The 14,388-nt window shown below is 37.5% G+C and overlaps 2 protein-coding genes across 2 annotated transcripts in view; both read right to left on the bottom strand.

Moving 5' to 3' along the window:
* LOC136284229 (B-cell receptor-associated protein 31-like) overlaps window positions 1–5,724 on the bottom strand; it is a 5,817-nt gene extending 93 nt beyond the window's left edge. Inside the window, exons 1-7 of the mRNA XM_066174082.1 lie at window positions 5,561–5,724; window positions 5,318–5,418; window positions 2,771–2,924; window positions 2,516–2,541; window positions 2,133–2,240; window positions 1,023–1,123; window positions 1–347 (exon numbers count right to left, since the gene is read on the bottom strand). The exon at window positions 1–347 is cut by the window's left edge and continues 93 nt beyond it. Of these exons, the coding sequence (XP_066030179.1) occupies window positions 294–347; window positions 1,023–1,123; window positions 2,133–2,240; window positions 2,516–2,541; window positions 2,771–2,924; window positions 5,318–5,418; window positions 5,561–5,652 (636 nt within the window). The 5' untranslated portion in view covers window positions 5,653–5,724 and the 3' untranslated portion in view covers window positions 1–293. The remainder of the gene's footprint in view (window positions 348–1,022; window positions 1,124–2,132; window positions 2,241–2,515; window positions 2,542–2,770; window positions 2,925–5,317; window positions 5,419–5,560) is intronic.
* A 2,398-nt stretch (window positions 5,725–8,122) lies between these two features.
* On the bottom strand, window positions 8,123–14,377 carry LOC131787342 (B-cell receptor-associated protein 31). Its single transcript, XM_059104454.2, has 7 exons — window positions 14,200–14,377; window positions 13,512–13,612; window positions 12,100–12,253; window positions 11,432–11,567; window positions 10,816–10,948; window positions 9,265–9,365; window positions 8,123–8,596 (listed from the first exon to the last, which is right to left on the bottom strand). Exons 1-7 carry the CDS (start codon window positions 14,289–14,291, stop codon window positions 8,543–8,545), a joined length of 771 nt encoding a protein of 256 aa, XP_058960437.2. The 5' UTR covers window positions 14,292–14,377; the 3' UTR covers window positions 8,123–8,542.
* Between the last annotated feature and the right edge of the window lie 11 nt (window positions 14,378–14,388).

Below are 14,388 nucleotides of genomic sequence, written 5' to 3'. Positions count from 1 at the left end.
TTTCAATACTTTTGAATTTAATGTGATGTACTTGCAACTGAATCTAACAGTGACTTGTTATATCATCAATTCTCACCCAACAAACAAATGTTAATCAGGGTAAATATCAACGATTTACGAATAATCATACTTGAAAAAAGAAAACAAGTCAGTTTTGTCACTGACCTCTACTAACTATGCTTCTACGTTTTCTCACAAGCTTTAAACAGACTATGCGACAAGCTATCTTTAGATCTGCTCTTCCAGTAAATGTGTTATGATAATTAAATAATCCAGATATTGGTGACATGACCTCAGTTGTCTTTCTTTTCTTCTCCTGTTTGGTTCTCGTCTTTCTCCAGCTGGGCCTGATGGAAGAGAAACAAAAGTAATTAACACAAACTTCAGGTAGGTAACGGTAACTGGTAAAATGTCAATCTCGACCGGAAACTCGAACCTGGAACCTGGATTCTCGACATATTTGGGAATCGGGAGTCGAGTTTTGAGGTTGGAGGATCAAGTTTCAGAACGCTCAAAATTTTTTTTTAGAAAACCAGTTGATTATCTCTACAATCTTAGTTCCTCGTTTCTTTACCGTAAATACTCTTAGAAATCTCCTTCTACATTAATTCTGCGCCCTTTCTAGAACCTCATGGACCCAATGAGCCGGCCAACATTATCAGTGCTTCTGCACGAGTGTTTCTTCGTTCGCGGGAAAGTATGAGGCCTTGAACAAGTCGCAAGCTGGCGTGGGGTCTACGTTTGATCATCGATATAAAGCACTAGTTTATGTCAAAATGACAGGACCGGTCATTTTCCACCAATCAGAATGCTTCATTCGTGGGCGAGCACAGATGATGAAAAACCGGGGCGTCTTTCCAGGCCCTTTAGGCCCTTATTATAAGTTCCAGACCCCAGGTAAATCTCTCCCCGACTCGTCCCAAATCTTCCCGCGGGCGGAGAAAGGCGCGTCCTGCAGCGCAAGTAACAAGGGCCTACTCCCATGCTAAATTAACATCCATCTCCCGACTCTCCCCTCCCACCTGTGCTTTAGCATGTTCCTCCAAAAGTTTGCTGTATTCCCGTGTCAGTCCTGCGGCCTGTTCTTTCAACGCAGCCAAATCTTTCTTTGTCCTCTCAAGCTCTGCCAGGATTAAAACCAAACCAGAAAAGGTCAAAAAATGTGCAAAAAATCAGATGTGAAACCTTCCCTGATCTTCAGGTAGTTTGTTTATTTTAATTTTGAGTTCTGATTGGCTCCTTACGATATTTCTTTACTACTGGGCTGTTGTTACTATCTTGATTTTGGTTTTATGGTTTCATAACAGTAAACCACCAACCTTTGCCTCTAAGGGTGACCGACATCTAATTTCTCCACACAATATTACCTCTGAATCACACATTCACCCTTTAACTTCCAAGATTGCTTTATTAATTCAACCTCCTGTTTGCCATACAGTTCTTGTGATGTTAGTTTGGAGAATTTGGTATTAGATGAACTTATAATCTCCTAATTGATATAATTCTTTATTCTCATTACTTATCTGCTTGAAACTGCATTGATATTGTTAGGAGAAATTCTGTTTTTGTCACTCATGGGAGTTTAAGGGTTAAGGAAATGATCACCAGCTAAAGAAGCTCTGGACTGTTAACCAAATTCCTTTTGTCAGCACTTTAGGAAATGCATAGAGAACAGTATAGAGAAAATACATCCTGATGTTTAGGGGGCTTCCTTTTTGCTGCTTAAGAACACGGATCCTTGAAAATTATTCGATAGCATTTTATGTTATATTAAGAAAAAACCTGTTGACTGATTGGTTGTGTTTTCTCATTACCTTTCTGCTGGGTGATGTATAAAAATTGTATGGAGATGTTCTCCTCCCTGGAGCAACCACCAAACCGTCAAATTTCTGCTTACAGTATCAATACATTAAGGTGCAGAAAGACAATGAGACATGAAGAAAAAAAAGCCTTTAACTGAAGGCAAATAAATTCTCAGAGCTAAATTTTAAAGACATGATGGACAAACAGTTTGGAGAACACATATTCAGATCTTAGGTGCAAAAGGGCTAAAGGGTTAAAGACAGTTTAACCTTCCCTCCCTCCCCCCCCCCCCCCCATCCCATGTTAAAAAGTGTCGTACTTTGCAGCACCTTTGGATTTTTCTTCCAAGGCTTCTCTCATTTCTTTGAGCTCTTGGTTAACTTCATCTTCACCTTTCTTCTCTGTGTCAGACAGAAGCTTTACAAAACGATTTAGCACTGTGAAGAATAACAAAGTGAAAATTGATAATTGCCACAGAAATTTATTTTCAAAATTTCCTTACTTTTCCTTAATAAAAAAGTATCATCTTGCAGACTGATTATTTTCAGGTAAGTGATGTTAAATTCTTTAATTTTTCTATACAGTTCTTAGCATTTATTGTTCAGTATTCCTCATCTCTATATAGAGACTTTCAACCAAGAGATCCAAGGTAGAAATTTGGCCTCAAACTCAAGTTAAATGCTTCCTAACATGCCTATTGCCTGGGACTTACTTATCTCAAAAGCAATAATTAAACCCCTTAACTCCAAAGATGCAATAAGCAGTTAATGATTCTGACCATTTCACTTTTCATTGTAACTTAGTCAACAGGACAATGTGCTCTTGCAAGAAAATAACCACCTACTGTTACTGATACTTTCGTCAACTCTCAATTCTTATTTACTGGATAATAGTGATACAGTAAGGAGAAGTTCTGTTGCAATCATTTCGGTCGGTTTTAGGGTAAATACTTAATAATAAAGCTTACATCAAAAGGAACAGAGAAAATCCAGAAATGTACAGATTACGCTGTGCATGAAACAAGTTCATCTTAGCTGTCACTTCAGCCTGAGGATTGTTGCGCAAGTCCCCTGGAGAAGAAGACACCAGCTTGTTGTACTTGATGATTTGACGAATTGAATCTAAAAAATAGGAAATTCATGAAAATGCAAGACTACTTATGATGGTTTCGATACTTTTTTTTAGTTAATGGTTTCTGTCAGCTGTCTATTACACGGAGGTTAAGAAATAACATTTAACATTAAGTTTGATAAATAAAATCAAAAACTAGTAAAATTAGTTTTCATATTCTCCTCACTGTTCTCTTTACATTTCCTGTGGTACCAACTAGGAGAATTCATTTTACAATCTAGAGCTTCTTAAACTGGAGATCATTCCTTTATTTTCATGACCTTTATTTTTGATTCAAGGGTGATACTGTAAGAGAAACTAGATGCCAAACACTCTTAAGGGTTAAGGGAACAAGGGAAACCTTCCCTGAATATCTCATAGCTTTCACATTTTAAGAGAGGCATGCTAAAGAATACCAGCCAGCCATGATTAGAGTAAATTCAGTTTAATTACAAAGCCTATGTTCTATTTGGTTGGAAGGGATTCCATCTCAAAGGGCAAGAGAGTCCTGTAGACACTTGAGACATACATCAATGTCTACACTTCAGTCTCAATATCACATAACAAAAAATTTCTTCAAAATAGCAACTCGTGGGAACATTTGGATTAGAAATAGAGAGTAACACAATGGTTTTTCTGATACTTTATTGATAATAGTGATGAGTATGGTTGAACAACTGAATCCCAAATCAACTGGAAATATTGGCCATTTTGAGGTTGTGCCTGAGACTGGCTCAGTTTTGTTTCAAACTGCACTATGGGGCTGTTTTGGGGGATGCAATTTGAGTATGGTGTCTTTTGAGGATGTAAACCCTATTATCCCCTACGGTCACTTTCAATGACAGACATAAAGGAAAAGGCACTCAGATCCAGCAAGAGATTATATAACTCTGTCAAGGAAAGAAATGTAATTGCTGAAGAAACAAAAGGTCAAAATGAAACAAGAACATGGTTTGATGTATGGAAACCACCCATAACTGCTTGACAGTGCAAGAGATGTTTGTGAAAGCCAACATCAAGCCCAACTAAAGCTGTTTCAGGAGTGCTTTTTTATACTAAGCAAGTACAAACTAACGCCATGTGAGATGGTATTGAATCAGAATCAAGTATCATCCAAACATTTGAAAATGAGACTGGCCAGAAGGTACACAAGTCAGGTTTTTTGTATCTGAGACACATCCATTTTAAGGTGCGTCTCCTGACGGAGTCAAAAATGACATCCAGATTGTTGAAGTCAAGAAGATTGGATTGAAGGAAGGAGAGTCTCTTGATGATGGAATATGCGGGCTTGGAATTTACAAGAAAAATGGTTTTGTGCTTCTTTCATTGACGGCTTCCCTCAGCGATTCAATCTCTTGTTTAATAGAAGCGATTTCATCTTTAAGATCTTTTGATTCGTTGAGACCTTCCACTTAACAAGCTTGGCCTTCAGTATAAACTTCAGTTTGGGAAGCTTGGTCTCTCTGAATTGTATTGGCAGTGTTTACATCAATCCGGGTTCTCACATTCGTTGCTATCGACTATCGAGTCTTTTTGTCGAGGTTGTGAGCCCTTGTTTTCACCTTTCGGCGGCAGTCGCGATTTCTGTATAATACAGCGCTTCTTTGGGATGATATTCCTGGGAAATATTGAAGGAAGTTAATTTCTACTCATCCTCAGTCCTCTTGGAAAATGCGCTCCACGAATCCTTGTGCTTAGTGCGTTTTTCTACAAGGTTACATTTCGTATCAGTTGTACGTACGCCTTTTTTTACTTAGGGATCGCTTGGTAAAGTGTGAAATTCATATTTGGTGAGTTTCTCCAGTTGTTGGTGCATCCTGGAACACAACAGCTAAATTTACCCATTTTCGAAGAGATCGATGTTCACGCAAGCTTCATTTTCTCAAAGAGCAACATTTCTCAAAACAGTCTGATAATGCACTTCGAAGCGAAACCGACCCAGTCTCACGCGCAACCTCATGGCCAATAGGTTGGGTGATGGTTTACAAACAGGATTGCTTGATGGTTAAAATGACTCGACATCGATATAAACTTATACGTTAAAGGCAAGATTAGCTTAGAAGATTTCCAAAAAACATGTGACTCAGAAATAAAAAGTGACTTTCTTTTTTTCGGCTTTTCTCTATTTGGTTCTTCTCGATCAAGGAAAGCTAATGAACAATTCCTCTTTCACTTTGGGCACAACCCGGAAGCATGACGGAAACACATAATGTGTGATGAAAAATGCAGACTTTGGCATGGAACTACGTAAAATTAACTTTTGATAGCATAGTTATCTATTACAGGCTTAGCTTGTTCAATACAGACGGTAGAGTGTAGTATGGATCGTTAAAAAGCTTTCTAGTTTTGTAAATGCACCATAAAGATAACACGAGTCATTTGAACGTCTAAATGCAAGTATTACCTGCTAACAATAGAACCATCGCCAACACAACGACTTTGAAGTAGTAACTTCCACTACTAAACCAAGTAGCCACGATCCTGGATTTAAAAATTTGATTCCATCTAAATACAAAATGCAAAAGTGTTAATCATTCATTGTAATGATCAACACGGAGGTGAAAGTTCTGCACCAATGTTATCTTCCATGCGACGCTCGATCAACTGGGCTGCAAGTTGTTAGATTCTACCTATTCAAAAAGCTTACCTTTCGGTAGAAATATAAGGAAAACAGAACAACAAAAGAACAATGATCTCGGCGTACAGAAATAAGGCAGCGAGAGCCCATTGGACGGTCATTTTTTGTAGCGGATATGTCTTTTAAACTCTTCCAACTTCCTCTCAGCGTTTTATTGATGAATGTTTAATGAATGTAAGCGATAAATGTGTGGTCAGACTTTTGAGGTAGCCGAGCCTTCTAGACTTGGTAGCCTAGCAATGTAGGATATCCGATCTATCCCGATCAACTCCGATCCAATGATGAACACGTCCAATTTTAGGTCTCATCTTTGACAAGTTGTCACAGGCACACCAGAACTTTCCTGATTGTTATGTGTACAAAAAATTCATCATATATTTATAGTTTTTTTCCGTCTGTTATTCTTTGGATAGTTATGGGGTGAAGCTGATGGAATAGTCCTTTTTCGTATTTGTGATTGTGGCCATATGCAAACACAAAGAATACATTAATACCGGTGAAGTCTCGGCTTTAAGTCAAATATTCTCAAACACTAGCAATCGAACTCGGCTTCAGTTTTTCAAGTGAAATACACGTGACTATCCTTTTATCAAGTTTTCTTCGTTTTAGCTTCAGTGATTCGTTTGTTTGTTTTATTTTCCTTTCCACTATCAGCCTTCGAGGAGTATGGTGTGAGATTCAAATAATGTAGTAAAATTATGCTGTTGCTTTATCCTTATCACAGTGAATCAGAAATAAGGTCTATCTCAGAACCACCTAAACAAGACTTGGCAAAGGCGCGCAACCTGCGCTAAGCGCGGGAAAATGCGTGACATCAGGTCGTGATTGGTTCTCTCCTGTCTCCATTTTATTGGTTGACCGAATTGACAAGAGCGTAAAAGGCAATGAAACTCAGAAGTGATCAAAGCCAAAAGTGAGTTAGGAAACTGGTTGTATTGTTAACAAGAGTCTTGTCTTTCAGATGCTTGTTGTGTTCAAATCCGCCTTTAGCTTGAAGCGTGTGGCGAAGGTTAAACTCGAACTCCTTCAATCTTATGTTTTCAAGGTTTGGTAAGTTCTTGGTATTATTCTTTTCCACTAAAAGTATGAAACTGGCATTTGAAACTTTTATTCTTGTTGAGAAATATTGATGCAAATACGTCTTTGGAAAAAATTTCGTTGAAAAGCATTCGAGAGAGACACGGGGAAACATTTTCGGATCCATGGGGAGGATCTCAGAGGTCCGAAGCTATGAAGCGACTACTTTCCTTCAGCGACCTCCTTATAAATGCTCGTTAGAATTCTTTGTTAAATGCTGTTTCAAAAACTCTTAAATTAGCGTCCTTTCTTCGATCTTCTTAACCGTACACGACCCTTTTTGAGGCCCTAAATTTTTCAAAGTTTGTTTCTTGTTTTCAATAAGGACCATCATCAAGATAAAAGGAAATCTTTGAGTTACGCCAATTGGTCAAAAATATTCTACAAATAGGCAGATAGATATACGCACAAAATTCAAACCATGTGGCAATGTTGTTCAAAGTTTTTTGTGGCAATTGATTTCAAGTGATTAAAAGGGATTCTGTTTCAAATTGCTAATGTACCTGTCGCAAAAACCAAAAATCAAAACGACGTGTAGAGTACACCAGTACTAAAGACCTGTTCAGAATTAGATTTTTTTAAGAAAAACTTTGTACAACTGCGTCATTTAACCAACGAGACAAGAATAAATGATTTCTTTCAGTGGCTGCAATAATTTTTCTCCTTTCTTTTAGGGTTTATATTTTGATCTTTGTTTTCCGGGGACCACCTCCTTTAGTGACCATTTTCCCCTGCATTAAAGGTGGTCGCACGAGAGAAGATTGACTGTGTTAACCAGCAACTGGAGGTTTCAACCTATTACAAGTTCGCTCCCGACCACCTCTGCGAGCTCACCCTTGCAGTGAAACAAGCTCGCCCCTAAAATCTTTCAATTCGTTTCATAGCGCCCGAACGGATTCTGTTGAAATCGTAATATATCCACCAACAACAACTTTTATGCAATGGGGCTACTAATATAGTTTTCTTAAACAGTACTGGGATTTGAACATTTTAATTCCTGACGTAGCGCGCTGCGGGGCTCGAAAGCAAATGAATACAGTTATCACTTTCGAAAGCGATTCCGCACGGGTTTCCGTGTTAGACTGATATTAGATTTTACGTCAGAAAGGGAAGTACATTGGATGAATTTTTCACATTTAAAACAACGCACAGAGCGAAGTTTTGAAGATTCCGGATCTAAACCAGTATTCATTTGACTTTTGAAAATGTGAGAAAAATGATACATAACCAAAAAATAGCTACGTGTTACGAAGCAACGATTCTGCCCACTAAGCAACTCTTGCTAATAAAAGTTAGCCTTTTCCACGCGCACAGTGAGAAAACCGCTCACTTTTGAAGGGGCAGAGTCACCCTGCCCAAGCCCCCCCTCGGTTTTCACTCCTTCGCTACTGTGGCGCCGTTCATCATTGCACTTCATTTTACTTACTGAAGGCCTGGAGCAGGATCAAAATATCTGGTTCACGAAAAGAGAAACACACAAGAAAACACGCTTCAGTGCCTCACAAATCTTTATTTCTAAATAATGCCATACTTTAACTATGTGAAGGTTACTTGAACAAATACTGTTTACAAAGATCTGTAAGTATTTTAAAATATATTTTTCAATACTTTTGAATTTAATTTGATGTACTTGCAACTAAACAACCGTCCTAGAAAACTGGTCTTTCAAGTTTAAATCTAACAGTGACTTGTAATATCCTCAATTCTTACCTTACAAACAAATGTTAATCAGTATAAATACCAACTATTTACGAATAATCATACTTGAAAAAACAAAAATAGTCAGTTTTGTCAGTGACTTCTACGCTTTCTCACAAGCCTTAAACAGAGACTATGCGACGGGCTATCTTTAGATCTTCTCTTCCAATAAATGTGTTATTATAATCAAATAATCCAGATATTGGTGACATGACCTCAGTTTTCTTTTTTTTCTTCTCCTGTTTGGTTCTCGTCTTTCTCCAGCTGGGCCTGATGGAAGAGAAACAAAAGTAATTAAAACGAACCTCAGGTGGGTAACGGTAACTGGTAAAATGTCAATCTCGACCGGAAACTCGAACCTGGAACCTCAATTCTCGAAATATTTGGGAATCGAGAGTCGAGTTTTTAGGTTGGAGGATCGAGTTTCAGAACGCTCAAAATTTTTTTAAAGAAAACCAGTTGATTCTCTCTACAATCCTAGTTCCTTGTTTCTTTACCGTAAATACTCCCACAAATCTCCTTCTACATTAATTCTGCGTCCTTTCTAGAACCTCTTGTTCCCAATGAGCCGGCCAAAATTATCAGCGCTTCGGTACGAGTGTTTCTTTGTTCGCGGGAAAGTATGAAGCCTTGAACAAGTCACAAGCTGACGTGAGGTCTGCGTTTGATCATCGATATAAAGCACTAGTTTATGTCAAAATGACAGGACCGGTCATTTTCCACCAATTAGAATGCTGCATTCGTGGAGGAAAATAGATGATGAAAAAAACAGTGGCGTCCTTTCAGACCCGCATTATAAGTTCCAGACTCCAGGTAAATCTCTCCCCGACTCGTCCCAAATCTTCCTGCGGGCGGAGAAAGGCGCGCCCTGTAGCGCAAGTAACAAGGGCCTGCTCCCAGGCTAAATTAACATCCATCTCCCTACTCTCCCCTCTCACCTGTGCTTTGGCATGTTCCTCCAAAAGTCTGTCGTATTCCCGTGTCAGTCCTGCGGCCTGTTCTTTCAACGCAGCCAAATCTTTCTTAGTCCTTTCAAGCTCTGCCGGGATGAAAACCAAACCAGAGAAGGTCAACTGTGATTTATTCACACACGTTTCCTGAGCTTCAGGCAGTTTCCTTTTTTAATTTTTGAGTTCTGATTGGCTCCTTATGATATTTCTTTACTACTGGGCTGCTGTAATTGTCTTGATTTTCGTTTTATGGTTTTATGACAGTAAACCACTAACATTTGCCCATAAAGGTGACCAACATCTAATTTCTCCTCACAATATCAGGGCTCGAACTTAACTTTTCTGTCTACTAGCAAAGTTTTGCTAGTAAGATTATTTTTACTAGCAAAAGAACGAACCTAACTAGCAAATGTTTGCTAGAGGATATTTTTTAGACTCGCAACTTCGAAAAACCACTCGCATTTCGCGAGTTTGCGAGTGCTAATTTCGAGCCCTGAATATTACCCCAAAATCACTCATTCACCCTTTAATTCCCAAGATCACATTAGTAATTCTCCTTACTGTCTGCCAAACAGTTCTTGTGATGTTAGTTTTGAGAATTTGGTATTGGATGAACTTATAACTCCCTAATTGATATTTTTCTTTATTCTCATAACTTGTCTGCTTGATATTGCATCGATATTGTAAGGAGAAATTCTGTCTTGGTCACTCAAATGGCTAAGGAAATGATCACCAACAAAAGAAGCTCTTGACTGTTAAACAAATTCCTTTATCAGCACTTTAAGAAATGTGCAGAGAACAGTACTGAGAAAATGCATACTGATATTTGGGGGCTTCCTTCTAGCTGCTTGGGTACACAGTTCCTTGAAAATTATTTGATAGCATATCATGATAACACCCTTCAACTGAATAAATGGCTGCAAATATATGAAAATCATATATATGTGAACTGTGGTTGAAGAAACAAAAATGAAAGTGATCCTTGCAGTTATAAATACTACTTAACCAGTAGTGGAAAGTAAGGAACTCGAGAACATAATGACCAGCTCCCAGTTGGCTTGTTAGCTCAGTTGGTAGAGAGCTACCGGTATTGCAGAGGTCATGGGTCAAATCCTGTACTGGCCTGAATTTTTTTCAGGCCTTATTTTCACTGCTAGTTAAGTAGTATCCATGACTGTGAGGATTGTTTTCATATTGGACCCTCCAACTGATTGGTTGTGTCTTCTCATTACCACTCCACTGGGTGATGTTTAGAAATTGTAAGGAGAAGTTCACCTCCCTGGAGCAACCATTAAACAGTCAAATTTCTGCTTAAGGTATCCATACATTTAAGTGCAGAAAGACAATGAGACATGAAAAAAAAAGCCTTTAACTGAGGGCAAATAAATTCTCAGAGCAAAATTTTAAAGAAATATTGGACAAACAGTATAGAGAATACATATTCAGATCATAGGAGTGAAAGGGCTAAAGGGTTAAAGACAATTTGACCTCACCTCCCCTCCCCCCCCCCTTGTTAAAAAGTGTCATACTTAGCAGCACCTTCAGATCGTTCTGAAAGCTTCTTGGATTTATCTTCCAAGGCTTCTCTCAATTCTTTCAGCTCTTGGTTCATTTTATCTTCATCTTTTGTCTCTGTCTTTGTCTCTGTTTTTCCTTCTGTGCCTTCTATGGCCTTTTTAAGAGAGATTTAACAATTATAAACAAATGAAAGAAACATATCTTTTTCTACAAAATCTATGTCACGGCTCAAAAGTACCTCCCCTCCCCAGTGGGTCTCTATTTCCTGAGAGCTAAGCCCTCCAAGGATGCATTCTGAGCCATGTGTCACTAAAACTTTTGCATACAGTTTAAAACCTTGTATTGAATATGATTTGTGAATGAGACATCAAAACATGTTCTTCCAAGATGATTTCAAAGTGATTTCATCTGTGCACAAAATTCTTCTGCTTGATTAGTCCTGTCTAATAAAACCACAATTGAAAGATTTAGGGCAAATATGTTCCCACCTTTTTTCAGTGCTTTCAAAGGAGCTCAGCAGTTCTTGAAGTTTTCATGAGGCTCTTTCTTTTATACACAAAACATGGTTATCAATTTTTCTTTGCTAGATTGCTGTACGACACACAAGACCCACCTTGCACATACCTTTCAACATTACCTTTTTAAGTTCATTATTTTCCTCCATCAATTTTTCGCACTGCTGAGACACATTTTGTGCTTGACGCAGACTGGCTTCATTGGAAGCTTCAAGAACAGAATTTTTGGAGAGAAGCTTTCCAACACGACGTAGCACTCTGTGAAGGGTAACAAGAGTAAAATTTATAGTTACCACAGAAATTGATTTCCAAAATTTCCTTACTTTTCCATGATAAAAAAGTATTATCTTGTAGACTAATAATTTTCAGGTAAGTGATGTTAAATTCTTTAATTTTTCCTTGCAGTACTTACCATTTATAGTTCAGCATTCCTATCTCGATAGATAAACTTTCAACCATGATATCCAAGGCAGAGTTTTAGGCTCAAACTCAAGTTAAATGCTTCTGACCATACCTATTGCCTGGGACTCATGTTTTTTCAAAAGCAATCATAAAACTCTTTAACTCCAAAGATGCAATAAGCAGTTAACCATTCTGACCATTTCAATTTTCATTAAAACTTAGTCAAAAGAATCATGTGCTCTTGCTAGAAAATAACCACTTACTGTAGCTGATATTTTCTTCTACTCTCATTTCTTATTTATTGGATAATATGGTGATATGGTAAGGAGAAGTTCTGTTGCAATCATTTCTATCAGTTTTAAGGTTAATACTTAATAACATATCTTACATCAAAAGAAACAGGGAAAATCCAGAAATGTACAGATTACGCTGTGCACGAAACAATTTCATCTGAGCCATGATTTCTGCCTGAGGATTGTTGTGCAAGTCCACTTGTGCAGTGGACTCCATCTTGCTGTACTTTCTGGATTCACGAATTGAATCTAAAAAATAGTAAATTCATAAAAATGCAAGACTAATTTTGATGGTTTCAACACTTTTTTTTGGCTAATGGTTTCTGTTGGCTGTCTATCACACTGAGATTAGGAAATAACATTAACCTTAAATTGGATAAATAAAATTAAACTCTAGTAAAATTAGTTTTCATATTCTCCCCACTGTTCTCTTTGCATTTCCTGTGATACCAACAAGGAGAATTTGTGTAACAATCTGGAGCTTCTTGAGCTGGAGATCATTTCCTTTATTCTCATGAACTTTATAATTGATTCAAGGGTGATACTGAAGGAGAAATTAGAAGCCAAAGACTCTTAGGGGTTAAGGGTCAGCTTTCACATTTTCAGAATGACATGCTAAAAAGTACCAGCCACCCATGATTGGAGTAAATTCAGTTTACATTCAAAGGCTATGTCTTATTTGGTTAGAAAGGATTCCATCTTTAAGGGCAAGAGAGTCCTGTAGCCACTTGAGACATACATCAATGTCTACACTTCAGTTTCAATACCACATAACCAAAAATTTCTTCAAATTAGCATTTCATGGGAAAATTTGGATTAGAAATAGAGAGTAACACAATGGTTTTTCTGATACTTTATTGATAATAGTCATAAGTATGGTTGAACAATTGAATCTCAAATCAAATGGAAATATTGGTTGGGTGGTGGTTTACAAACAGGATTGCATAATACCCACTTATGGAAAATATCTGACAATTTGTTGTGAAATTTACTGCAGTCTTTCTAAATAGGTTGATGATTGTTTCTGGTCTGTTGATGATTGCATCATGTGTGAAAATCCAATTAACATTTCAATCAAGGTACATCTTCACTATAAATAGTAAGGATGACTCAACATCAAGATAAACGTATGCGTTGAAGGCAAGATTAGCTTTAAAGATTCCCAAAATTTGCAATACATGTGACTCAGGAATGACAAGTGACATTTTTTTCTTGGCTTTTCACTAGTTGGTTTTCTTTGATCAATGAAAGCTACTGAACAATTCCTCTTTCACTTTGGCCACATCCCGGAAGCATGACAGAAATACATACTGTATGATGACAAATGCAGACTTTGGCATGGAACTATGTAAAATTAGATTCTGATAGCATAGCATAGTCTCTTTATAGGCTAATCTTGTTCAACACAGATGGCAGATTAAATTAAATTAAATTAAATTAAAAATTAAATAAATTTAATAAATAAATAAATTTAAAATAAAAATAAATTAAAAATTAAATGTGTTACCTAGTAAAAGTAGAGCCATCACTAACGCAATGACGTTGAAGTAGAAATTTCCATACGCAAACAAAGCAGCCACGAACCTGGAGTTAAAAAGTTGATTCCATCTAAAATACAAAATGCAAAAGTATTAATCATTCATTGTGATGATCAACGCCAAGGTGGAAGCTCTGTATTAATGTTATCTTTCATGTGACGGTATCCGCCAGTTTCGCCCCATTTCATTTTCGATCCAGTAACTTCGCCCCGCATCAAATTCAATTTCGACCCGCCATATGACTGATACATCATAAATAAATTCAAAGATATCACAAACATATATAATAAAAGCATTATCAAAGCATTACGTTTAAGCAAAACACAAAAAATATTATGCACATCCTTGGCACATGTACATGAACATAAAGATACGTTCGAAAAATTGTCTACTTTGCACAAAATCTACACAATTCGTGTCTCCGTATCTTTCCGTAAATACCTTTAAATATAAATCTGTTGCATAAATACAAATGTTAAAGCACATAAAATGTAAGTTAGACATAAAAATACACATATGATAAAGCGAACTTGAAGTTGACACGGGTCGAAGTTACTCGGGGAGAAAAGGAAACAGGGCGAAACCAGCGTAAATCCATGTGACGCTCGATCGACTTGAGCTGCAAGTTTTCAGATTCTCCCTATTCAAAAACCTTACCTTTTGGCCGAAATAAAAGGAAGACAGAACAACAAAAGAACACCGATCTCAGTGTACAGAAAGCCAGCAGCGAGAGTCCACTGGATAGTCATTGTAGCGAATATGTCTTTCAAACTATTCTAACCTCCACCCAGCGTTTTATTACTAGATTTTGATGACTGTACAGCCAGACTTTGGAGGTAGCCGAGC

This window comes from Pocillopora verrucosa, chromosome 11 (assembly GCF_036669915.1).
Source record: "Pocillopora verrucosa isolate sample1 chromosome 11, ASM3666991v2, whole genome shotgun sequence".
NCBI classification, from domain to species: Eukaryota; Metazoa; Cnidaria; class Anthozoa; order Scleractinia; family Pocilloporidae; genus Pocillopora; species Pocillopora verrucosa.
The sequence above is the reverse complement of the archived record's forward strand: the minus strand, read 5'-3'. Positions and strand labels throughout refer to the sequence as shown.

Coding starts and splice junctions, on each gene's coding strand:
- LOC131787342 (XM_059104454.2), bottom strand. CDS start 14,291: ATGACTATCCAGTGGACTCTCGCTGCTGGCTTTCTGTACACTGAGATC. Junction 13,613..14,199: donor CCTTTTATTTCGGCCAAAAG/GTAAGGTTTTTG, acceptor TTTGTATTTTAG/ATGGAATCAACTTTTTAACT. Junction 11,568..12,099: donor TTTTCCCTGTTTCTTTTGAT/GTAAGATATGTT, acceptor TACCCTTCACAG/AGTGCTACGTCGTGTTGGAA.